At 38.2% G+C, this 27,596-nt stretch overlaps 1 protein-coding gene across 5 annotated transcripts in view; it reads left to right on the plus strand.

The window, feature by feature from the left end:
* FRY (FRY microtubule binding protein) overlaps positions 1-27,596 on the plus strand; it is a gene marked incomplete at its 5' end in the record, with an annotated part of 648,830 nt that overhangs the window by 327,512 nt on the left and 293,722 nt on the right. For all 5 annotated transcript variants that reach the window (XM_079773965.1, XM_079773964.1, XM_079773962.1 and 2 more), the window contains 7 exons: positions 3,703-3,793; positions 4,002-4,081; positions 4,188-4,268; positions 9,286-9,454; positions 12,853-12,945; positions 13,043-13,141; positions 22,775-22,876. In XM_079773965.1, coding sequence (XP_079630091.1) covers positions 3,703-3,793; positions 4,002-4,081; positions 4,188-4,268; positions 9,286-9,454; positions 12,853-12,945; positions 13,043-13,141; positions 22,775-22,876 — 715 coding nt within the window. The remainder of the gene's footprint in view (positions 1-3,702; positions 3,794-4,001; positions 4,082-4,187; positions 4,269-9,285; positions 9,455-12,852; positions 12,946-13,042; positions 13,142-22,774; positions 22,877-27,596) is intronic.

Here is a 27,596-nt window from a genome sequence, read left to right on the forward strand (position 1 = left end):
ATTCCTTTTTCTCCGCATCCTCGCCAGCACTTGTCATTTGTTGATTTGTTGATGATAGCCATTCTGACAGGTGTGAGATGGTACCACATATTGTTTTGATTTGCATCTCTTGAATGATCAGTGACTTTGAGCAAGTTTTCATATAATACATTTATCTTTTTAAAAAAGGTTATTTCAAAAGAAACTAGATTGCTCCACATGAATTGGTTATGCATGTTTTTATGTATTTAAAGACAGTGAACTGAAATCACTCAGAAAATCAGATATTAATTACTACTTATAAGTAATTTATCCCCTTCATTTTTCTTGACACTCCTAATATTTTTTTAAATATAGACATCTCTTTTAATAGGAGACTGTAATTTTACCAAATTACAATTCATCCAAACTTGTAATTTCATTTTATAATGTATGTGACTTTATGCAATATTCAATCATTTATCCTTTTGTTTGGGGGAGAAAAATTTTTAAAGAGGGAATTTTTATTGAGATATAATTCTCAAACAGTAAAATTTACCCTCTTAAAGTGTATAATTCTGTGGTTTTGGTACATCCATGAGGTCATGCAACCATCACCACTGTCTAATTCCAGAATATTTTCACTGCCTCATAAAGGAACTCCATACCAATTAGCAATCTGTCTTCATAAATACTTTTTTAATGTATCAAATTTCATAGGTAGAAATTCAATTCTTGTGTCTGAAAATTGAGACTGTGTGGTTATTAAATTAATGGAGTCATTTTATTATATTTCTCACATTACCTGTTAGATTATGAACAGACATTATTAAAACTTTCCTGGGGGTAGAAAGTGGGATGATTTTGTTGAGTTGACTTAAGTGAGTTTTAGTTTTGTTCCTTGGTTTTGTCAGAATTTAGTTACTAAAACTAGATTTTTTATTAATTGATTGCTTTATGGATTGAAAATAATAGGTTTTTTTTATCATATTACTGATTATTTTCAGGAGATCAAAGTAATTTCTGGGATCAAATACAGAATCAGGACAGCAAAATTCAACTCAGTATACTTCATTTGAAAGTTTAAACAAGAGAGTGTGTGTGTGTTTGGGAGAAAGCCAACAGAATCAGGGTCTCCAAAGCATAATGTAGCCAATAATGTGAGTTTCTGTTACTAAAAAAAAGAAAAAGAAAAAAGAAAGAAAGAAAGAAAAGAAGAGCTTTCAGGAGAAGCATGAACAACTGAAAACAGTCAAATGTGACAAGTGTGTATTTGGGTTATGTTTTCTAGGATTAGTATAATATCAACATTTTGACTGCCAAATAAATTTGTCAAATGCCTCTGGCTCCTGGAAGTTAGACCTCAAACAAGCAATAAAGTTGAATTCATTATTGGAAAAGTATATGTCTTACTTTAATTGAAAGCATCATGGGCTTAATAAATAAGACATACTTAAGGGTTTAAAAAATATTTTTCTATCAAGAACTGCTACTTTCTCAAGGTCTTCTGGCCCCTTTTGAAGACTCTGATGAGCCATCCAACACATTTTCTCTCTACTGCGGCTGGCCATCTTAGGGAGTTCTCCTTCCATTTGGTCATCAAGCTTCTTGTTTCCATATTCCATGATACAGTCTCTAGGTTGGATGTGTGAATGCCCTCTTTTTAAATGTATTTCCACATGTTTTCTTCTTTCCCAACTGGCAGTAGCACTTTCTTGTTCTGGTGGGTCTTGAAGGGCTTCCGATAGATGGTTCTGTTCAGTTCACTGCTCCTCCTTCTGGCAGGACTGTTCATAAATGATCCTGAATGAAGGAGTTCTGACCCTGTCACTACATTTCCTCTTGAAAGTCAAAGCTGCAAATTCCCTTGTTAACCCATCCCGTCATCCACCAGCCTTAATTTGACTTGTTGATGGTTACAGAGCTCCTCCAGAAGTTATTTTTTATAGCTTAAATATCATCTTCCTTTCTGCTCATTCCCTCTGAACTAAAGACAAAAGAAATCATATTTAAAATATTCTTGACTTGCTTTGAAAATATTTGCCTGACAAGTCCAAATCCTGCCATTCTTTCTCATTACTTTATTTACTACTAGAGGCCCTGTGTATGGATTTGTGCACATTGAAAGGAAATTAATTAGAAGGTGGCCCTCAGGGTGGGACTGGGAGAGATGAGCCAGACATGCCCTGGAGCCAACCTCCTGCGGTCCCTCCCTGGCTGGCCACACCTGGGGTGGTGTCAGGGCTCGAAGGGTGTCTGCAGAGTGAGCAGGGTCCTTCCAGCAGGTGGGGTCCCTCAGCCTGGCATGCAAGGATCGGGCTGAAACCAGCAGTCCAACATCCCCCAAGGGATCCTGGAGTGCGAGAGGGCACTCTGCAAAGTAGCTGTTGCTGGGCAGTTCCTGTGTTGAGCATCTGCCCCCTGGTGGTCAGTGTGCATCATACCTACTGGCCGGTCGGCCAGTTGGCCAGTTGGCCATTTGCTTAGCTTTTTATACACAGAGTGGCCAGATTATTATGATCTCTGAATGCATAATAATCTGGCCACTCAGTGTATATATTAGAGGCCCGGTGCATGAATTCGTGCATGGGTGGGGTCCAGCCAGCCTGGCCAGGGAGAGGGGACATGGGCGGTTGGCCAGCCTGCCTGCTGGTCCAACTCCTGGTCGAGGGGACAATTTGCATATTAGCCTTTTATTATATAGGATATACACTGAGTGGCCAGATTATTATGCGCTCAGAGATCATAATAATCTGACCACTCAGTGTATATATAGATACAAGTATTGAGCAGTTGTGTGTTTGAGAGAGTAAACTGCTTTATCTTATTTAGTACTCAAGTAAACCTTTATATAATTGCTATTATTATTTCCATTCATAGATAGGGACATTACTGGTAAGTAGAAGAGGCATAATTTTAACCCAGGACTGGTTCATACCAAAGCCAATGCTCTTAGCCACTATTCTTGCTTCTCTGCTGGGGAACTCAGCAATCATTTTATTTTTCTTTCTTTATTCAATCGAAATTAGCCCTCAGTCAGTATGTTAAATGAGCATAAGATGGGGGGGGAGGGTTATGGACTTACATTTCCATCCTTCTGGCAGTGCTAACTTTGCTCCCCAACTTTTGAATGAATTCAAATGACTCCACTTTGCCTCTTTTACCTCTTCTTCCATCTGGTTTTCAGTCTCTCTCTTCCAATACCTTGTCACTTCTTCTTTCCTCCTTTCATAAATATCAAGGCACAAAGGTCAAGAGGAATGGGACAGGGTAAAAAAAAAAAAAAAAGCAATTCTGATTCTTTCTTCACCCCTATAGTTCTGTTCCAATAGGTAACCATGTTATGTCCTTACATTATTTAGTTCCTTTCAAAGATACTTTCACTGTACACCTCTAGTATTGTAACCATGTCTTGTGTTTGTATCCACTTTACAGATGATAGAATTCCTGGGTTGAAACATGCCTTAGAAAAGCTGACAAGATGGGGTTATAGATTCACAAATAACTATTCAAGTTGGCATGGTTGAAAATGTAAAATTTGCGGTCAAATATTCTGATTCAGTGTTTGTCCACTGTACCACACAAGTATTAGGGTTACCTTCAGCAAATACTATATTTACCACTGCAATCTTTTAATACCAAAAATGGCTTGCAGTCCATTGGGATGAGTCCTCAGTTTTTAATGAATTATATCACTCACAGTATCTTCAATGCCAATTAATGTGACTTTTTTAAATTTTACAGTGATGAACAGCAGCGAGATTATTTAATGGAAAGACGGGACCTCGCCATTGATTTTATTTTTTCTTTAGTATTAATAGAAGTTTTAAAACAGGTCAGTAATTTAATGTTACTTTTATATATGATTTATTTATCTGAAAACTACTTAAGTTTTTTAATTATTTTTGAATTTCAAGTACTGGGTGATATGAATTATATTTATTGATTGATAAAGTCCATATACAATTATTGGAAGTGCTCTAATTGACTTGATCTTTAATATTCCCTTCAAATTAAGAGCCATCTCTTTTTTTTTTTTCCAGATTCCTCTTCATCCTGTATTAGACAGTTTAATACATGACGTTATTAACTTGGCTTTCAAGCACTTTAAATACAAAGAAGGGTAAAGTAATTTCTCACTTTAGAATTTTGACAAGGTTGGGTGCTAAAACTAAATCAAGTTTTAGATGACCAGGGACCCCTAATGTGTCTCATTATATCTTATTTAGGTACCTTGGTCCTAACACTGGTAATATGCACATTGTGGCAGACCTGTATGCAGAAGTCATTGGAGTGCTGGCACAAGCTAAGTAAGTAAATGTCAGTCAGAACCCTTTTCCACAAGAACAGGGGTGTCTGTTGACTCATCCCACCCCTCCACCTTACTCTCAGGACGGAGATATGAGTGAGCTTACAGGAAGCTAGGGGTTTTTGGCTGTGTGTGCCCTGTCTCTGAAACTGACTAAAAGCCTCCCCAAGGCAAATACAAGTCTTTTTCCAATTTGTTTGCTCTGTTATTTTTTTTCACTTGACAGTTGGGTCAGATCCTACCAAGAGTTCATGAGTTTCATATGACTGCATCAAATAAAGAAATGGTCTAATCTAATTATTTTTATCTTTGCCAAAATATTCCGAAGAAGTTCATCAGTTTTAAAAGTTTTGTTGTGCTAGCTTCAGCAGAACATATACTAAAATGTTTTGTTTTCTATATTCCACAAGTGGGTGATTACGATATCATTATGAGTGGGAAAATTCCATTCTAGAATGTCCCTTTACTATCGAGCTTACTTAATTCAGCTGAGCTAAAAATGTCCGACACTCTGTCATGGAAACAAGTCAGAGGAAAATTGTCATTGCTATATTTATCTGGCCCCATAACACTACTTAGCAGGCTAGAACAAAGTGGTGTTAGATTATAAGCAATAATATACTTCTTCCAAAAGTGATGTTACACCCTATTTTCCCATCTTCATCTTATTCCACCCTCAGGCAGATCGGGCAAGATCCTGAATGCCTAGTTAGGCAAAATGAGCTATGGACCTAATGGGAACCCAAGGCAAGAAGCCAGCTGAAAGCAACAGTGATGCCCTGATCCTTGTGAAATGCAACCTTCTGAAAGAGATTTTTATCTTTAAAGATGGAATTTCCTAACTTAGTATCATGGAAATACCCAATTTATTATTTTTTTAAATTGAAGTACTTATTCAGCAATCCTACCTAGCCAAAACATAGATAAGAACTCAGGAATAGACCCAAAAAACTCCATGGCATGACTTAATCTGACCCAGTTTATCTGTTTATCTGAACTACCCATTTTTTCTAACACATAAAACATGAGTATTAGATGGAAGAGAGGTAGGTACACTCACACCAGTGAGAACTGAGAAGCTCAAAGACTCACAGCAACAGAGGAAAGAAAACACTGGCTAAAACTTGCATTAGAGTTAAACAGCAGAGTTATCCGGGCCGTTTTGCAGGAGACTACATTGTACTTCATTTAATATAGCCCACTGTAATCATTATGGCTCATCAGTCCGTACGAAGTTTAATATGCCAAAAATAACATTTTGTGTTTTTCTTAGTTTTTGTGAATTATGCATAACAATATCCATTACTTCTTGAATGACCTTTCTTAGCTACTTCAATTTAGGGTTAGTTCTGAATGAATTGAGAACCAATATAATAACTAAACAATACTCTAAAGTTGTAGGAATTGCCATATTTGGTTAGATGTATGATACACCAAGCCAATTTTTCTTGCCAACAGGGGCTTTTTCTATTTTTATGATTTCAACATTTGTCCCAATTCTGCAATAGTAGAGTGTAAGAAATGTAGCTCCAATACTTTGCCATCACAGGAGAAACACTTGGCCAGTGGGTTCTTGTAGTTACGGTCATCACAATCAATGGACAGTTAACCTTTACTGATAGACAGTACAATCTTGAACTGGTATCATACTACGAATTATCACATTACTTTCTTCTCATAAGTGCACCAGGACCATCACTTTATCACTGCCTTAGGAATTAATGCTTTATTTGTTCTTGGGGAAAAGGGGTGTTTGCTTATCAGGTACAGGTGGTTATCTCCTTTAAAATAAACTTGGGTAATGTAACAATTCTAATTTAAAATTTTGTATCTAGTTCCTAATGATAATGCATATGAAATATTTTCTTCATTATAACTTTAGTTTTTAATATTACTTTAGTCTTAACAGAATGACTATTTTTAATCTTAATAGTGATGATGTGCTTAATTATTGTCCTTAAGAGAAAACATTTTTGCTATGAAGTAGATTTCACCTATAGTGTTAACTTTGTCAACGTCAATTAAGTTAAAATTAGGTATTTTAAGGTAGAGAGTTTTTTTTGTTGTTAAAACGTGACATATTCATTTAAATACTGATGATTGCTTCTAAGATTCATAGATTTCAAAACTACTTTCTCCTTATGTGATAAAATCTTAATGTATATATTCTTGCTCTCACTTTTAAAATATGTACTATTCATTTTAAAGCAGAAGTTATTTGTATGTGAATGTCATTTAGCTAATGTTTTTACTAAAGATAATACTAAATACTAAAGGCACAGTCATTGAGGAGAAGTTTATTTTTCCCTGAAATTATCTTAAGGAAAAATTGATTTTAGTACAAATAGATTTTAGGATTATTTTTATGTTAAAATAACATGCTTCTGTCATTTTGGAATTTTTTTATGTAAAAGATAGCCATATTTATTTTCAAATAAGAAATAGGCTTCTAACTACTAGCTCATGAGACTATTGAAATAGTGGGTTACACAAATAACCTGCCTTTTCCTACCTCTCCTTGTTTCAATTACGAAAAAGAAACGGAAAATGTTCCTAGGTATCATGTGGTCTTTAAAACAATATAACCTGTAAGATTAATTACATTTTTAAACTCATATTTCATCATTAATTTTTATAATCTTGATTGAAAGTCATTTTCATGGCTTTCCATGCCATTTCTTCTCCCTACCCTCTCTCCGTCTCTGCCAAAGGACCTCTGCTTGCCCTTCTAGATCCACAGACCCCCTCTGAAATCTCTGATTATCCAGCTGAAAGAGTCTCTCCATTCTCCAATGCCCTCTACCTGCTTTTAAGTATATTATTCACATAACAGACAATGGAAGATATGAGAAAGTGATTTTGCCTGGGGCATTCAACCTCCCTGAAGGATCAGAGAGATCCAGGCAAAGTGCCAGACACATGCTAACACTCCTCATCATCATCATCATTATTATTATTATTATTATTTATTCACAAGGCTCATTGTCAAAAATACATTATTTTATCTTCCCAATTAAACTGTACACTGTTCTAGATAGGGCTACATTTCATAGTTCATGACTGTCATGAACTATGCAGCTGTATTATAGTGGAAATTCCTGGAATTTGGATCAGAAAAACCTGAGTTTCAGTCTTGTCTTTGTCACTTTAGTCTTCCAGATCTGTTTCTTCAGATCTGGAAATGCATTCACTGCCTGACTCAGTGGATTGCTGTGAAGATAAAAAATGTAAGAGTGTATGTAAGGTACAACAAATATACACCATCTTACAAATGTATCTGATTGTTATTCCTGATTCATACCAATACCTTAGAAACTTTAGCACATCAGCTTCACCTATAGGGCTTGTTAAATAGGATGACTGGACTCACCCCCAGAGTTTCTTGTTCTGGAAGTGTGGGGTGGGAGAGAGAATGTGTTTCTCACAAGTTCCCAGGTGATGCTGATCTGGGAACCACCCTTTGAGAACCACTGATCTGGACATACTATAGCTTAAATGCATTTTGCTTAAAAGTCTGGCTCTGCCAGCTATGTGACTTTATTACAAAACCTCTGCCACAGTGTTTCTTCTGTAAAAGGGGCATAATAATAGTATCCACTGGAGTGGTTGTGAGAGTTAAATGAGTCACCCTATGTGAAGTTCACTGAACTTTGCCTAGCATATTGTAAGCTCTGTCTACTTGTGGCTATCATCACCAATTTTATTCTTTTACTCTAAGAAGTAGAAAAGAATGATGACATTGGAGTTTGGAATTTATATTTTCTGCTCCATTCTCTTCTTAAAATCTTTTTTATTGTGAAATATATATATAGCAAACCTAAAGGAAAAAAAATCCACACATTGTTTAGAACAAGACAAACAATTTTAACCAAATGTTACCAAATGAATACCACGTCACTTCCTCTACCCAAGCTGAGAACTAGGAAATTGCCAGCTGTCAGAAGCCCCTTGTACCCAACCTCTCAGTCATACACCCCTGTCGTTGCCTTTTAGTGAAACAGTCTCTGTATTTTACCACCCTCTTAATTTGTCCTAAAATTTCTACTTTGGGGTAATAAGAGTTGCTGTTCCATACTTCTGAGGCTCTACTAGATGGCCTTAACTTCTATCATCATAATTGCCCTCTCCAATCACGCCTTATTAATTGTCCCTTTTAACTTATGCAGAACCTCCGGCTGATGGTCTCAGGAAAACAAAAGCAGTATCATGACTCTTAGAACAATTTCCTGGTGTTTTCTTTTTTTAACTAACTGTGAAACTGTCTATCTCAGAAATAGTTTGGATAACTTCTGTGTTTATAGTCCCTCACCCTCAGGTACTTTGAAAATTTGCTACCACCTTGCATTCTAAGATCTATTCTTTTTTTCATCCTATATAATAATGTTGTAATTAATATTATTTTATTTTCAAACAATACAAATGCCTTAAGTTCCTTGGGGACTGGATCTTTTCTCATATATGTAGTAGAGAACTTACTTATCTTGTAGAGCTGATTTAAATTTTCCCATTACTAGATTTTCTTTTAAACTAAAAATAATTTTCTTTCATAATCATAAACTTAAAACTATAAATAAAACAACAACTTAAAACTTTGGAAGTGGATATGGGCATTTTCCTGGGCATTATTCCCTGTCGCTGTCAGAGCTAGCAAGCCTGACATGCTATTGCTCATATGCTCACCATTGATGCTTCAGACCCTGGGGTTCTGCAAGTGTGTTGGAAATTGCTAAGCCTGAAGAAATGGAGCTCGGTTTAAGAGCTGTACTACTTTGAGAAAATCTATATAACCTTGGATCTTACATCTATCCTGAAGGAGATGTTGAGTATTTACAGAATAACAAGGGAGAAGATGGGACTCTACCAAATCCCCAATACCAACTCCTTTCAAAATTGCAGCCACTGTACTTTGATTTGAAGGACCCCCATCCCTGTTCCCTGTCACCCTGAGATGCTGGTGGCCTCCATTACAGTCGCTTTCCTACCCATTATTTGATAAATCACTCATATTCTCTTCTTAGATTCCATGCTGTGAAGAAGAAATTTATGGCCGAGCTCAAAGAATTACGGCACAAGGAGCAGAGCCCATATGTTGTTCAAAGCATCATCAGCTTGATAATGGGAATGAAATTCTTTCGGATTAAGATGTACCCAGTGGAGGACTTTGAGGCCTCTCTTCAGTTTATGCAGGTAATATCTTCAGCAGAAAGACCAAGGGCTATCAGTCTGAGTGACTCCCTTCCTCAAAGTAACTCACCTGGAATGTGAAAACCCAGTCACTTGTCAAGGTTGAAAAAAAAATTCCTACTTTTTCCTTAATAATTCAGAAAGGGTTTTGTAACCAAATAATAGAGTTGCAGGCACATAATTTTATTTTTAAACTTCACATCACCTTTGGAGCAAGGTGTCCAGAGGAATGTCATATTTATTAACCTTTTCTCTCTCTTTCTCTCTCTCTCTCTCTCTCTCTCTCTCTCTCTCTCTCTCTCTTACTCCCATTGGCTACATATTGTTCTGTAAATAAAATATAGCTTATTTTTTACGTTTTAGTGTTAATAGCATTAGTTGGCTATGCTAATTCATAGGCATCAGAACTTTAAATAATGAAGAGATCTTTTTATTCATACTATCAGAAGGAATTTAGAAAATTAACCAAACCATACAGGTTTAGGTGTCAGTTACACAGTGTTTACTATTATGTGCTAACAAAGGGATTGTTGCTAATGAGGATTCCACAGAATATACAGCTATTAAGTTTACAAAACTTTAGTATCTGAAGGGATATTTTTAATGCTGCTCTGAATCAGACTTAGTGAAATCTTAATAAAGAGCTAAGATATAGGGGCTATGAATATAACCTGTACCACTTCATATCCATTAAACCAGCTAGAATAAAAAAGACAATGTTGCCCAGCTGATGTGGCTCAGTGGTTGAGCATCGACCTATGAACCAAGAGGTCATGGTTGGATTCCTAGTTAGAGTACATGGCGGGCTCGATCCCCAATGTGAGGTGTGCAAGAGGCAGCCAATCAATGATTCTCTCTCAGCATTGATGTTTCTATCTCTCTCCCTTTTTATTCATCTCTGAAATCAATAAAGAATATATTTTTTAAAAAGACAGTATTAGCAAGAAGATATAGAGAAATTGGGACCCTCGTACACTGCTGGTGGCAGTACCTTCGGAAAACATTTTGAAAGCTCCTCACATGGTTAAGTCTATAATTACTATATGATCCAGCAATTCCACTTCTAGGTGTATACCCAAAGAAATGAAAATATATGTGCACACAAAAACATGAATGCAAAAAAATGTTCATTGAAGCACTATACGTAACAGCAAAAAAATAGATACAACCCAAATGTTTATCAATTGATGAATGAATAAATTTAATGGGGTCTACAATATTATTTGGCCATAAAAAGGAATGAAGTACTGATATGTGCTACAATTCAAATGAACCTTGAACATAGTATGGTAACTGAAAGAAATTGGACACAAAAGGCTACATATATGATTCCATTTATAGAAAATATCCATAATAGGCAAATCTATAGAGACAGAAAGTATAGGGCTGGAGGAAGGGAATGTGAGTAGGGAGATTGGGGATGACTGATAAGGAGGGCAAAGTTTCTTTGGAGGATAATAAAAAGTTTCTAAGTTTGAGTATGGTGATAGTTTTGTAACCAGACAATCAATGGGTCCGTGCTGCCTGTCACTACTTGAGCCAATTAAGCAGAGATAGGGTTGAATCATATATGAGCATTTATTCCAATACTGCAGGCAGTGTGGGAGAGCAGCAAGTCATCCACAAAAACCTGCTCTGCAGACCCCCATAAACCAGCTGCTTATATAGGGTAGGACAGAGATTACATGGGGAAGTAGGAGGCTGGGTGGGACTCCATTGTTTGGACAACAAGTTTAATCTTTCCACGATAATAGGCAGGTCTTGAATGAGAATGAACCACTTTCCAAGGCTGACTCCCAGGTCCCCGGGGCGTACAACTCCAGCCGGGTCAGAATGCCCTTTCTTTAACCAGCACCAGGCAATCCTGGTTAACAGAGCAGGATTAATATTTCCCGTAACCATAGCTAGTCCCCAATATTCTATTTTTTGCCCTTAACAGTTTTACAACAGTGAATATACAGAAAATACAATTAAATAGGTGAGTTGCATGGTATGTTAACTATATCTCAAAAAGGCTGTTTTTAAAAAAGAATTTAGGCTGTGTATCAAACTTCTTGGGTTTGGGTTTGAATTCAAGCTTCAGCACTAACCAGCTCTGTGACCTTGGGCAAGTCAGACTTAACCCTTCCCCTGCCTTCCCATCCCAGGCCTCACTCACCTATCTGCAAAGTGGTGATAATGACACTAACCTTAGACAGGGGTTCTGAGAATTCTCAGTAACTGCTATTATTAAAAATAAAACTATTATTATTTTTATCCCTCTCACCTAATTCATGTATCCATGTACTTGAATGATGATTTGAGAGAGTATTTATATACACATGCAAAATAATGTAGGAAAAGGGTCACAGTGCTGGGAACCATAAAGCTCCACTCTGTTGTCAGTGGCTTTCCATGCTGGCAGTGACTATCTTGGGCTGAGGTCTTAGTATGATAAAGATAGACTTGGGACTTCAGTAACTGTTATTGGCAATAATCCCAATGTTGACTGAAAATAAGTGGTAGTAGCTAATATCGATATTAACATGTCACCCCAAATACATGTTGCCTTTGACTCTTCCATAAAAACAATACCTAATATTAACATGTCACCCCAAATACATGTTGCCTTTGACTCTTCCATAAAAACAATACCTAATAAAGACCACAGTAAGTTTCTACCAAGGCCAGGAAGGAGAAAGGGGCTGGCAGAATTCTGGACAGGCCACCTCCTACTAGATCCCTGGGCAACACAAAATATCCTTTCATTGACAACAGTCCACAGGCAAAGAAATCCTTGCTTAAGGAAACTATTGCAAAGGTTTCCTTGTCTAAGGTAGGGAAGGAAAGGCTTCCAGACTTGCTTGTGAAACTGTCGGAATAAAAAACACACTTAAAATTCAGGGCTAGCAAGTAAACAGCTTTGTACCCAGGGATGTCAGGGCCTCAAATAAATATAATTTCCTCTTCCTCTCTTCCCACGTTTACCTTCTCTGGGGGGTGGGGGGTGGGGGGGGGGTGGGGGGCGCGGTTCTGTGTTTCTGAGTCAATCCAGGGCTCAGGGCATCACACACAGGAAATAGTCAATTGAAGTTTGTTAGAAATGAATGACTGATCGAATCAACCAGAAAGTCAGCTGATGAATGCCTGCTTGCTGGTTGTAGTGCTTTGTCCTTTCAACTTAGTGATTTGAGATGGAAGTAGGAGGGGAGTGAGAAAACCAGCCTTGGAAAATGTCATTGGGGCCATTGTTAATTTTAATGTAAATGCAAAATTCATGGGTTTTTTAAAATAGATTATGGAATATGCAATGTTAGTATGGATGGTGGAATTAAGAGGTATTTACTTAAATTTGTGTAAATACATTTTATATGCATATCTCAGTCTATGTTCCTGCCCTTCATTCTTTTTCTGCTTCCCAGGAATGTGCACATTATTTCCTGGAGGTCAAAGACAAAGACATCAAGCATGCCCTGGCCGGGCTTTTTGTTGAAATTCTTGTCCCCGTTGCTGCTGTGAGTTGTTAAATTTTCATGTCTAAGAACTTCTTCAAATTGGATTAGATAACCAACAATTTAATTAATATAGTATTAACACGCATCTCTGTTACAGGCTGTTAAAAATGAAGTCAATGTCCCTTGCCTTAGAAACTTTGTCGAAAGTCTGTATGATACCACGCTGGAACTTTCTTCTCGAAAGAAGCATTCCTTGGTTAGTAACTATGAGAAAATCCAAACCACAAAACTGCAGAGACTAAATTCCTAGGCTGGAATCTATTCAGGAATCACAAGCATTCCACTGATAGGAGAATTATCTACAACTACCTCAAAGAAAGGTAGCATTTCAAAATGTGGGGCTTGCACTCAATATTGACCATGATTAAATCATGGTAATATAAGGAAATTAGGCCATGTCACCTTGGATGACCCTTCTAGTCCTAAGAATTGTGTTGTTTGTTTTTGAGATTACCTTAACTAATTTTTGTTTTAATTTTTAGGTATTTTTTCCATGAAGGCTAAAGTTTACAGTCACAGTTTCTCTTCTCAGTCCTCAAGATTCTTCTCTGGCTAATTCCTGTACCATATTCAGAACCAAAGTGTATCCAGACAGGAGGGAGAGTTGGGACACAGATAATTCCCCATAAGAAAGGTTCTCAGAAGGCTGCGAAAACAATTTCTGGAAAAGCTTTTACACTAAGAGCAGCATAGACAGTTCTTTTGAATTCCTACCTTTTGCTCTCAGTGGTAAATAAAGCTCTGGTTTATGAATTGGTCAGTGTTTTACCTGCTGTAATTGCCACAGTGTGGGTGAAGGAACAGCTTGCTTAAGTCACTGGTTACTGGCATGGTTGATGCTAGTCTTCAAAGTGTGAACATTGCCACCATTATTTAAGCAGATACTCAGAGTTGCTTTGCTGGTATTGGTGGCAAATTTGCTCATTTGTCTACATTCTGTGGTCATTGTGACTGATGCTTGGTTGTGTGATTTTGTTGTTGTTGTTTTTGTTTTAGATTCCTGGCCTGAATTAGAGTTGCACTCAATGGTAGCAGTAGTTCAAAAATCAGTTTAAAATTTAGTTGATTATAAAAGAAAATTAGGCTTTTGGTTATGATGGCAACATAGGTAAATGTGGGTTTTTTATAGAATATGTGGTAGAGTGTGGTAGAATTAAGATGTATTTACTTAAATTTGTGAAAATATGTTTTTAAAAGATTTTTTTTTTTTATTTCAGCAAGGAAGGGAGAGGGAGAGAGATAGAAACATCAATGAAGAGAGAGAATAATTTGGTTCTCTGCCTCCTGCATGCCCCTCACTGGGGATCAAGCCCACAACCTGGGCATGTGCCCTGACCTGGAATCCAACCCTGACCTCCTGGTTCATAGGTCGACAGTCACTGAGCCACGCTGGTCTGGCTGTGTAAATAAATTTTATATGCATATCTCAGTCTATGCTCCTGCCCTATACCACACTGTTGTCTGTCTCTCTGAGGTTTCTTTTTTGCTTAATTCCTTTACCTTTTTCATCCAGCCACCTGCCCCCTTCCTTCTGACAGCTGTCAATCTGTTCTCTGTATCTATGGGTCTGTTTCTATTTTGTTTGTTAGTTAATTTTATTCATTAGATTCCATGTATAAGTAAATCATATACTGTCAGTCTTGAAACAATAAAAATCCTAGAAGAAAACAGGCAGTAAAATCTAGGACATTTCTCATAGCAATATTATTGCTGATATACATATCTCCTTGGGAAAGAAAAATGAAAGAAAAAAATAAGCAAATGGGACTATATCAAACTAAAAAGTTTTTGCACAACTTTTTATCAACAAAATTATCAACAAAATGAAAAGACAACCCACTGAATGGGAGAACATATCCGCCAATGATATATGTGATAAAGGGTTAATATCCAAAATTTATAAAGAACTTACAAAATTAAACACAAAAAAACAACAACAATCCAATTAAAAAATGGACCAATGGCCTGAATAGACACTTCTCCAAAGAGGACATACAGATAGATGGTCAATAGACATATGAAAAAAAACTTCAACTTCATTAATCATCAGAGAGATGCAAATTAAAACCACAATGAGATATCACCTCATTCCTATCAGAATGGCTATCATAAATAAATCCACAAACAGCAAGTGTTGACACTGGCTAGGATGAGGACAAAAGAGAACTCTCTTGCACTGTTGGTGGGAATGTATACTGGTGCAGCCACTGTGGAGAGCAGTTATGGAGTTACCTCAAAGCTATCATTTAGAATCAAAGGTCAGATAAAAAGCTTCTCAAACAAGAGAAAGCTAAAGTTCATCGCACCAAACCAGTATTACATGAAATGTTAAAGGGTCTTCTTTAAGAAAAAGAAGAAAAACATGGCAATAAATGCATATCTAAAGAGAACCAAGAGGGCAGCATAGGTAAACACCTGTACTTGCATCCTCTCACAACCACATCAAAATTACAACTAAAATATAGAATAACCATCATTCAGAACTGCCTGAAAGCTGGCTGAATGGAAGTTTTACAACTAGGGAATTAAAGAAAAAAGCACATTGAGACTGAGAGGAGAGGCGGAGGCTCAGAGGGGCTGGTCCGATACCCAAGTGTGCTGGGTGTTTTTTTTAATCAGGAGGGAGATCATCACTGCGGAGGCTGCCCATGGGGAGCAAGGGGTCCCAGCCCACACCAGACCCCAGCCCAGGGTTCCAGAGCTGGAAAGAGAAGTCCCCATAACTTTGAGCTGTAAAAAACAGCAGGAATTTTGGCTGACTGACACAGAAGCTACTGGAGACCCAGGTGTTCTTTTTAAAGGGCCCACACACAAACTTACACAGTCCTGCTTCTTCGGAGCTCCAGCACCAGGTGGCTTTGGGGGACCCAGACACATAGGAGGAACAGCATTGATTGCTTGGCATCAGGGTAGGAACTCAGGGGATGCTTTCTTCCAGTCCGGGGTGCTCGCAAGGGTCATTGTTCCTGTGCTGGGACCTCTTCTGTCGCAGGGTTGACTGGCAGCCATATCTGAGTCTCAATGAATGTGGCCCACATTATTTTCTCCAACCTGGGGATTCCTGAGACCCCACCCCATCAAATTTGCAGCTCTACCCAAGCTGTTTGCAGCAGCTTTTTCATATGAATGGCCTGTCCTGGATCAGGATTCAGAATTTGCTAAAATATTTAAACAAGATGCAGCTGGTGACAACGTGCCCCCAAACCTATCAATAAAAGGCCCACTGGAGACCTGACTCTAGCATCAGCCTACCTTGCTTCACAGCTGGACCTTACCTCCTGCACAGCAGTTCTCTCACTGTAGTTGTAGCTGGTCCTCACAACCAATTGGTCTGGACATCAGCTCTTCCCAGAGATTCCAACAGCAATCAAAGGTCAACTATAAGACTGTGCACACAGCCCACACAGGAGCACAACTAGAGTGCTCAGCTCAGGTGACTGGGGAGGCTGAGCTACTGGGCCCTAAAGCACCTACTACACAAGACCACTCCACCAATTCCAGGAGACATAGCAGCTCTGCCTAGTACATAGAAACAAACACATGGAAGCAGCTAAAATGCAGAGACAAAGAAACATGTCACAAAAGAAAGAAATGGAAGCAAACAAACTACTGGCTACAGAGTTTAAAATCATGGTTATAAGTTACTCAAGGATCTTCATGAGACTTTCAAGAATCTTAGTGAGAATGTCAAAGACATGAGAAAGGACCAGTCAGAAATTAAGCATATGCTAACTGAAAGAGCAATTTACATGGATTTAATACTACAGTAGAAGATCCCGAGAATCAAATCACGATTTGGAATATAAGTAAGCAAAAAATACCCAACCAGAAGAGCAAAAAGAAAAAAGAGTCCAAAAATATAAAGATAGTGTAAGGAGCCTCTGGGACTTCAAGCATATCAACATTTGCATTATGGGAGTACCAGAAGAAAAAGAGAGAGAGGAAGATATTGAAAATCTACCTGAAGAAATGATGACAGAAAATTTCCCTTACTTGGTGAAAGAAATAGACTTACAAGTCCAGGAAGCACAGAGGAACCCAAAGTGGCTCACACCAAGACACATCATAATTAAAATGCCAAGGGTTAAAGACAAAGAGAGAATCTTAAAAGCAGCAAGAGAAAAGCAGTTAGTTACCTACAAGGGAGCGACCATAGGACTGTCAGCTGATTTCTTAACAGAAACTTTGCAGGCCAGAAGAGAGTGGCAAGAAATATTCAAAGTGATGAATAGTAAGGACCTACAACCAAGATTACTCTCTCCATCAAAGTTCTCATTTAGAATTGAGGGTCAGATAAAGAGCTGCACAAACAAGAAAAAGCTAAAGGAGTTCATCACCACCAAACCAGTATTATATGAAATGTTGGAGGGTATTATTTAAGAGGAAGAAGAAGAGATAAAAAAAAATATGAACAATAAAAAGGCAACAAATACATATCTATCAGCAATCAAATCTAAAAATCAAGATAAATGAACAAGAGATCTAATGAATAAAATAAACTGGTGAATAAAACAGAATCAAAGGTATTGAAGCATGGAACAGACTGATGAATCTCAGAAGGAAGGGAGGAGGGAGAGATGAGAAGAGATTAACCAAAGATCTATGGACACAGACAGGAGGGTGGTGAAGGCCTGGGGTGGGGCAGGAACTGGGTGGAGGGGACAGTGTGGGGGAAAGAGGGGATATCTGTAATACTCTCAACAATAAGCATTTTTTAAATTACTTAGAAAAATAAATAAATACATATCTATCAACAATTGAATCTAAAAAACAAAATAAACTTACAGAACAGAAACAGACTCATGGTAATAGAGAACATTTTGATGGTTGCTGGATGGGAAGGGTGTTGAGGGCATGGATGAAAAAGGTGAAGGGATTAAGAAGTACAAATTGGTAGTTACAGAAGAGTCATGAGGATGCAAAGTACAGCATAGGGAATATAGTCAATAATATTCTAATAACTATGTATGATATCAGATGGTACAAGATTTATCAGGTTGGTCACTTAGTAAGTTATATAATGTCTAATCACTGGGTGTGCACCTGAAACTAATATAATGTTGTATGATAACTGTAATTGAAAAACAAAAACTGGTTTAAATAATTTTAAAAAAAAAGAAATATTGAGGTAGCAGAAACTTAATTGAACCTAGAATTACAATCTAAAATCAACTACTTTTGAGTTTGTTAAATCTTAAATTGAAATCTAGTATTATTCCCCTACCAATTCACATCCCACAATGATTTTATATTTAAGCCATGTGCATAAACATGTATTGTCTGCACATACTTTTTTATCTCTGATGTCTTTTCTTTTTTTTTAATTTAATAAATCTTTATTGTTCAGATTATTACAGTTGTTCCTCTTTTTTCCCCCCCATAGCTCCCCTCCACCTGGTTCCCATCCCACCCTCTTCCCTTACCTAATCCACACTGTCCTCATCCATAGGTGTACGATTTTTGTCCAGTCTCTTCCCACACCCCCCACACCCCTTTCCCCTGAGAGTTGTCAGTCCAATCCCTTTCTATGCCCCTGATTCTATTATATTCACCAGTTTATTCTGTTCATCAGATTTTTAATTCACTTGATTTTTAGATTCACTTGTTAATAGATATGTATTTGTTGTTCATAATTTTTATCTTTACCTTTTTCTTCTTCTTCCTCTTCTTAAAGAATACCTTTCAGCATCCTACCTAATAATAGACAAATATGCAAATTGACCATACCTCTGACACACCCACAAGCCACGCCCATAAGACACACCCACCATCCAATCAGAGCAAGTATGCAAATTAACCCACCCAAGATGGCTACAGCCACAGAGAGCAAGGTTTCCCAGGCAACAGAGGGAAACAAGCTTTCCGCCAGCCATTGCAGGCCTAAGCCTCCACTCAAGCTACAAAGTTTCAATTATAGAAGGTAAACAAATTCAAACAGAAATGGCGTCAGAATGGAGCTTGAGAGAGCAGGCCAGCATTGCCACCGGCAACAGGGTAAGCAAACACCCTGGCCGGGCCCACCAGCTTAAGGCAACAAAGTTTCAATTATAACCCCAACAGAAATGGCTGCCGCCGCGGAGGGAGCCCCAGGCTTGGCTCCGCTCCAGGCTACAAAGTTTCAATTGTAGAAGGAAATTAAATTCCAGATACCAGGGCCTCCGCTTGGGTTGCCAGGGGGCATGGCCGGCCTACAAACCACCACAGGCCCCTTGCTCAGGCCACCCCACGCCCCAAGGGAACCCCCACCTGATCCGGGACACCCTTCAGGGCAAACCAGCTGGCCCCCACCTGTGCACCAGGCCTCTATCCTATCTAATAAAAGAGTAATATGCAGATTGATCATCACTGCAACACACAATATAGCTGCCCCATATGGTCAAAGATCCTGCCCCCATGTGGACACAAGATGGCCAGCAGGAGAAGGCAGTTGGGAGGCACCAGGCCTGCAAGGGAGGGCAGTTGAGAAGGACCAGGACTGCAAGGGAGGGCAGTTGGAGGTGATCAACCCTGCAGGAGAGGGCAGTTAGGGGTGACCAGGCCAGCAGAAGAGGGAAGTTGGGAGCAAACAGGCTGGCAGCAGAGTGGTTAGGGGGTGATCAGGCTGGCAGGCAGAAGTGGTTAGGGGCAATCAGGAAGGCAGGCAGGCAAGCAGTTGGGAGCCAGCAGTCCTGGATTGTGAGAGGGATGTCCGACTGCCCATGTAGGCCCGATCCCGGTGGGCAGTCGGACATCCCTCCAGGGGTGCCAGATTGGAGAGGGTACAGGCTGGGCTGAGGGACAACCCCCCTCCGTGCACGAATTTCGTGCACCGGGCTTCTAGTTTCATATAATACTGGTTTGGTGTTGATGAACTCCTTTAGCTTTTTCTTATCTGTGAAGCTCTTTAGCTGACCTTCAATTCTGAATGTCAGCTTGGCTGGGTAGAGTACTCTTGGTTGTAGGTTCTTGCTATTCATCACTTTGACTATTTCTTGCCACTCCCGTCTGGCCTGCATAGTTTCTGTTGAGAAATCAGCTGACAATCGTATGGGTGATCCCTTGTAGGTAATTAACTTTTTCTCTTGCTGCTTTTAATATTCTTTCTTTGTCTTTTGCTCTTGGCATTTTAATTATGATGTGTCTTGTTGTGGTCCTCTTTGGATTCTTTTTGTTTGGGGTTCTGTGTGCTTCCTGGACTTGTAAGTCTATTTCTTTCACCAGGTGGGGGAAGTTTTCAGTCATTATTTCTTCAAATAGGTTTTCAGTATCTTGCTCTCTCTCTTCTTCTGGCACCCCCATAATTCTGATGTTGGTACGCTTGAAGTTGTCCCAGAGGCTTCTTACACTCTCTTCAAATTTTTGGATTCTTTTTTCTTTTTTCTTTTCCAGTTGACTGTTTTATGCTTCTTTGTATTTCAAATCTTTGACTTGATTCTTGCATTCCTCTAGTTTGCTGTTGGGTCTCTGTATAATATTTTTTATTTCAGTCAGTGTATGTTTAATTTCTAGTTGGTCCTTTTCCATATCCTTGAGGATCTCTCTCATATCCTCGAGGGTCTCGCTAAATTTATCAGCCTTTTCTAGGAAATTCTTGAAAAACCTTATAACCGTGGTTTTGAACTCTATCTCCAGTCATTTGTTTTCCTCCATTTCTTTCATTTGGGATCTGTTTCTTTATCTCCCCATTTTCGCTGCTTCCCTGAGTTTGTGTGCTAGGAGTCCTATATGGGCCAGTGGCTCGGCCTCCCCAGTTACCTGAGGTGGACACTCTTGGTGCACCCCTTTGTGGACTGTGTGTACAGCCTTGTTGTAGTTAAGTCTTGATTGTTGTTGGTATCAGTGGGAGGAGTTGACCTCCAGGCCAATTGGCTGTTAGGATCAGTTGTGTCTATGCCAGGAGACAGCCTTATTCGACTAGACTTGCAAAATTGCAAAAGTCTCTGTGCTCAGCTTGGATGGGGCGGAGTTTCAGGGTGGAGCCGACAGCCTTGGCTTCCCATCAGCCCCGCCCTATGAGGTTCCTGGGTCTCAGTGTCCCTCAGTGTCCCTCAGTGTCCCTCAGTACTCACTGCAAGCACCTCTGAGAGAAAGGCGCCCTCGAGTTTCGCCCGCTGCCAGACAGTCTAGTCTCTCCCCCAATGAATCTGGATTCCCAGATTCTCACCTGGAACTTGGGTTCAGTGCAGTCAGAACTGGGGTTCAGCGGAGTCCGGAGCCCCTGTCTCCTCCCCACCAGGGCAATTCAGCGTCACAGTCAACAGTCCGTCCTCTGCGCGCATTCACGTGCGCGCCTCCAGAGCTCTGCCTTTCGCCGCTCCCCTGAGTTTCCGCCTTACAGCCCAGATTCCCCCAGTATGAGCCTGGGTCCCCAGGGTCTCACCCAGAACTGGGGTTCAGTGCAGTCGGAACTGGGTTTCGGTGCAGTCTGGAGCTTTTATCTCCTTCCCGCTAGAAAATGCCAGCCAGGCACTCAGCCACCCCGTCCTCTCCGCCTCCATCCTCTCCACCGTGCGCGCCCGTGTCTCCATATCACAGGCTTTTATAGCTCCTCTGATTTTCCTGTGGTTTTCTCTTTCCTTCTAATTGTAGAATTTCCAGTCAGCCAGCTTTCCTGTGGTTCTGGATGATGTCCGTTTTGTCTTTTAGTTGTATTTTTGAAATTGTTTTGCGAGGCTGCAGTTTAGGTGTTTATCTATGCCGCCATCTTGGTTTCTCTTGCACATACTTTTAATAAATTATTGGAATGAAAAAAAACCTGTGATTATTTTAATAACAAAAAATAAAGTAAATTAAAAATAAGTTAATGAATTGTTAAGCACTGACTCTCATTGTGGCAATTGCTTTTTTGCTAATTCAAATTAATGGACAAGCCAGTAATATTTTTTTTTAAATCTTCACTAGCCTTAATTTTGGGGGGAGCCATAAAGGTATATGGCCTCTGGTTCAGCAAAGTGGTGTCAGGTCTGCATGTATATTTCTTGGGTGGCTGCCCATTAGCTTTTCTGTCTTCTTCAGCTGCTGCAGGCAACTGGCCCATTTAGGCTGGAAAAGTGCAGTAGCACCTCTGTTTATTCAGTCATAAGAAATTCCTTCTGTGGTTAAATTTGTCTTGGTGGAGTTTACCAATGCAATAATATTTCTTTTAGGAATCTTGTTTAATTACAGAAAGATAACATGCAAAAGAAAATATATACACCTACCTCTAAGTCAGGAACAAACTAGTAGATGCTTTATAAGCAATAAAGCCAGTAACATTTTCAAAATTAGCGTGCCTTCCTCCTTTCCCTCTTAGGATTGAGAGTTATTTTTTTTAAAAAAAGAGTTTGGACCTACCCAGATTTTCTCAGCGGTTAGAGCGTCGGCCCACAGACTGAGGGGTCCCAAGTTTGATTCCTGGTCTAGAGCACATATTTGGGTTGCAGGTTGCTGGTTTGGGTGCATGTGGGAGACAACCAGTCTCTTCTCTCTCTCTCTCTCTCTCTCTCTCTCTCTCTCTCTCTCTCTCTCTCTGTCTGTCTCCCCTCCCTTCCACTGTCTCTAATACTCAATGGAAAAAATATACTCAGGTGAGGATTAACCAAAAAAAACACCAAAAAATGAGTTTGTGTTTAACATTAAGAAGTAAAGACTAAATCAATTAATCAGATTTTACTTATTGTACATGAAAGTTGTACACAATATATAACTCTATATTATTCATCCCCATTGTAATCAGAAAGCCTCTGTGAAATATCCACCTCTGTGTTATAAGGACCCTGTTTATTCTGGCCACATAAGGAGGTTTCAGAGAACTTGTGTTAACTGGTTTGTTGGACTATAATCCTCTGGATGTTGTCTTCTTTTTCCTCAGGCCTTGTACCCCCTGGTCACCTGTCTGCTCTGTGTCAGTCAGAAGCAGCTGTTCCTGAACAGGTGGCACATTTTCCTCAACAACTGTTTATCCAACCTTAAGGTTAGTATTGTTGGCTCAAAAAGTCTTTCATAAAAATATATATGATTCTTAATCTGGTATATGTGCTTTTGAGAGTGATTTCTGATATTTGCAGGGGGAATTATTGTATCCTGTTGGAATAAAGAAAATTAAAAAAATATTAATAAGGGCTTTCCTTATCATATATAGTCAATTTTAGAAGGTAACTTAGGGATTAGAGAAATCACTTCAAATATCTTTTCTGGATCACTTTAAAAGTAGAATTAAATGCCCTCCTCTTATATGCCTCTATTGTCACATTTTACCTAAATGATTTTTTAAAAATGAAGTCACACTTCATTGGCAGAGCATGTGAATTGATTTCAGAAGCTCATGTATTGCCTCTAGGAATATATTTGAGTCTAGGAACATATTTGAGAAAGAAGTTCCATTCTGTGGGATGACTGATTTGGTAATAGAGAGCACTTATTTCTTGTCACTGTTATTTGTGATTACTTTAAGGTATTCTCTTTGAGCCACATGCCAGTCTGTCAGGCCCAAGCCTTCATTGACCAGCTCTTTTCAGGGAGGCAGCATAAGGGCCTGGTGACATGAGAAATAAAGTCATGGACCCCAAAACTGCGGAACCTACAGAGAAAATAACTATAATGATTAGCTTTAAAATTGGCTTTAAAATTTGCAAGTGGTAAACTCATTTTAAGTTTTAGTGACCTATTGATAAAGGACAACTAAATGAAAACCATCCCTAATATAAGTGACATAGAATATATTTTTCACAATTGTGCCATTGTGTCTAAAGATGTTGAATTTCTGTTTATAAGTTTGATATTTGCTCCTATAGAATTTTTGAGAAATATACTCAGCTATGAAATCCTGTATGTGCTTATACATGTTGCCTTTTTTGTTATAAGACACTTAAATTTGATGAAGTGGTTAAGATTAATTATATTATTTTGGCATTTATCATAATTACACAATAATCTGTTTCAGAGCTGTTTTAAGCACCAACTATGTACTGGCTCTAAAAGCTGATTGTAAAATCCAAGACTAGAACCATTTATTTTCTTCAAATTGGCAGTGAACTATAATAGCAATGAATATAGAATTAAGCTTTTAAGTATTCTGAAAAACAAAAATTTTCCGGGTTATCAACTATGATATAATGGCCACTTTCAGATATTTTATTTAGGGATTTATCCATCTGTCAATACACCTTTAACATACAGTCCAATGCCATTTTTTGGTAAAAACTTTTCAGGTATTCAGTAATTGGTTCTAGTTAAACTTTTGTGTTTTACATTTCATACAGGTAGAAAGTGATCATTTTGTTCAAAACAAAAAAGAGAAATTATTACAAATGTTCACAGTGTATTTATATATATGCTAGATGTGTTTGAGATTAATTTTAGTTAGAATTAAAATTATATTTTGCATGGCAATGTATTGTTGTGGCCACAAATACCGAAATCTTTTGTCCAAAGTTGCTTTTGAAGTATAGCAGGATAATCTTAGTTTGGAACTTAACTGCTTCAAAGTTAGAATATTGTTTGGAGTGCTAGTCAAAGCCCACCCAAAAGTCTTACTAATCTATATATATAAAAGGCTAATATGCAAAGTGTCCCCTCGGGAGTTCAACTGGGGACTGCGAGTTCGATCACTCGCTATGACATGCATTGACCACCAGGGGGTGGTGTGGAATGAAGGAAGGCCCTGGCCAGCAGCCAGCAGCTGGGGAAGGAAGGCTCAGTCCCACAGCCAGAAGGCCCCAATCGTCCCTGATTGCCGGCCAGGCCTAGGGACCTACCCGTGCATGAATTTAATGCACCGGGCCTCTACTAGGGTTATAAACAGCCCTAGAGAGAAGAGTTTCTCCATGCAAACACTTCAAGCATTGGGATTTGTAAAAGAGAAAGGCAATAAGATCACAAAAAGTCAATAGTATAGAGACTGAACCAGATTCTAGAATTTAGTTCAATTCACAAGGTACTTATGAAGTGCCCATTGTATATGGACTAGGGAAGGTACTGAAAGTGGGGAAAATAGAGGAAGTTAACTATATAAAAATTTGATCTAGAATAAATCTCTGTTCTTGAGGAACTTAGCATTTCATTGTGGACTATGTAATGAAGTTTTGACATGCATAATACAGTCAGTGAGGAGTATAAAAGTTGGGAATACAGAGATGCCTGTGCCATTTATAGAGGTCTGGTGTCCCATAAAGCATGAAAGAGGTAATTGTTAGGCAAAGTAAAGGCAACCATATTTTACTTTATGGGTAATAAACTGTTAGAATTCACACCCCCAAGCTAAAAGACATAACATATTCTTAATGAATTACAATTGAAATAAAATTATATTCCACATATTTAGAACTAAACCCAGTAGGGATTTAATGGGACCATTTGAAAATGTCTTAAGTGTTCAGAAAACCTTCCAGACCTCCTCATGAGTCCTCAATAGGGAAGAAAGACCTGAGGAAAAACTAACATGGCTTCAGAAGTATGGTTTGTCTTGAGTAGCTTCAGTAATTTATGGGATATAGAACCAACCATATCATCTCATAAAGGACCCCCAAAATTCCTCCCTCATTGTCTTCCCCCCTTTATCCCTCCAGCACACTTTCCACCTTGCCTCCTCCTGCCCCACACATACTTAAGAGTGATAAACCTGATGTTTGAACACAATGAAATTAGCAGCCATCTGGTGTATTCTGAAGAACCAAGTCATCAAGGTGACATAGAGAATAATAGCAGTGAGCTGCTGCTGTTATGCTTAATTAGTGTCAGTCTGTCAAAAGCAATGTCATTTTTTTTCCATTGCTAACACAAACATTCTTATTTATACTTAAACTCAGTTAACCATATATTAGCAACATGGCCTTGTAAAACGATGAGCAACATATGGCACCTTCTCACCACAGTATTGACATCTTTCAGACACTCTTGGTCAGTGGCAACTAAAACTTTTTTCTTGTATATATTTTATGTCAGAATCTACATGTATTGAGCTATAAAAAATGACACATTTCCTTCACATCTGCCATCTATGCCTAATTCTGAAAAAAAAAAAGGGGGGGAAATGTAACTTGAAAACTTGATTCAATAGTACATTCATTTTTGTTTTTAATCCCCATTTATTAATAGCTCTTTTTAAATGTATTTATTCAGTATTCATAACAACTAGGTGTTAGTTTCTTATCCTTTAAAATGGATATAATAAGGAGAATATTTAATTTTATTTTCTCTTACAATAAAAAATATAATATGCCAGTGAGATTCAGATTATAAAAATAAAACAAAAACAGAAAACTCAATGTTAAGAAAGGTATTTATAACAGCAATAGCTCTCATTAATTAGAGATTGGTTGTAAGGTAGGCCAGTGGTAGGGGCTTACATACATTCTCATGAATCTTTTTTTTAATTTTTTAATTGAATTCAGAGAGGAAGGAAAAAGGAGAGAGATAGAAATATCAATGATGAGAAAGAATCCCTGATCGGGGATTGAGCCTGCAACCTGGACCTGTGCCCTTGATCGGAATTGAACCCGGGACCCTTCAGTCCACGGGCCAACGTTCTATCCACTGAGCCAAACTGTCTAGGGCCATTTTCAGGAATTATCATGATAATGTGACAGGCTACACTGAACTATCTCTAGGCTTTCATGGATATTATTTACATTTTTCTAAAAATTTTGCTAGAATAGCGATACTTCATTGAAGGGTAGACATTAATTAGTATAGTTTCATAGTCCTAGAAATCAAAGTACAGAATTAAAAATGGTTCTCCTTTCTTTCATCTCAGCCCCTGCTTGTGCTTGAACTGGAATGCATTCAGTCAGTCAGTCAGTCAATTGGTCAACAATTTCTTATAAGAAGTGTACCACGTCCTGGGAATAAGTGATGAATAAGTCAGTAACACTCTCTAGTCTCTTAGACCTTGTGATTTAGTGGGAGAGACAGATAGTAAACACATAAACAAATACAGGAAAAGAAAACTTCAAATAGTGATAACTGCTATATAGAAAATCAAACAGAATGTTATGATAGAGAATGATGCATTCAGGAGGGACGGGACAGGGAGGTATAAGGGAGGTCTTTGATTTCCATTAAGGATCTCAAAGTATGGTTGCCATAAATACATTTGATGAAACTTGTCCTGAGCATTTAACATATATTTGTATGAAATTATCACAATAAAGCTTAAGGAGTGCTTTTTGAAAAAGTGTTCTTATAATAATAAGGGTATTAATATCTTTATTTTATAAGTGGAGATATTGAATAATAAATTAAGGATTCTGGAGTCTGCTGGCACACATTAAAATGTATGGCATCATTTATTTTAAAGCAACTACTCTTCTCTTTAGAAATACCAAATTTTACATGGTACGTATTAGCTATTTTAAGTATTAATTTTAAATAGTTATTTTCCTTTGATATTAATCTTATTTCTATAAACTTGAGAAAATATCTTACCATCTATGTTTCCAATCTGTCAAAGGCACATTTCAAAGTGGAATTTACAAATTCTTATAATGCCTATAAACTGAGTCTAAAAACTAGTGATCAGATGACAAGCAAATATATTACTTTCCATGAATGTCTTATTTATTCAGTCACTAAATAGAAAAGTAATCTCCATGAATTGTCAGAACAGTAATTTTAGAGGTTATTATAGACTATAGCACATAAGTTATTTGGATAATACAGTCACAAAAAATAGTGAATTGTGATCAAAGTAAATT

Source organism: Cnephaeus nilssonii, assembly GCF_951640355.1.
Source record: "Cnephaeus nilssonii genome assembly, chromosome: 6".
NCBI classification, from domain to species: domain Eukaryota; kingdom Metazoa; phylum Chordata; class Mammalia; order Chiroptera; family Vespertilionidae; genus Cnephaeus; species Cnephaeus nilssonii.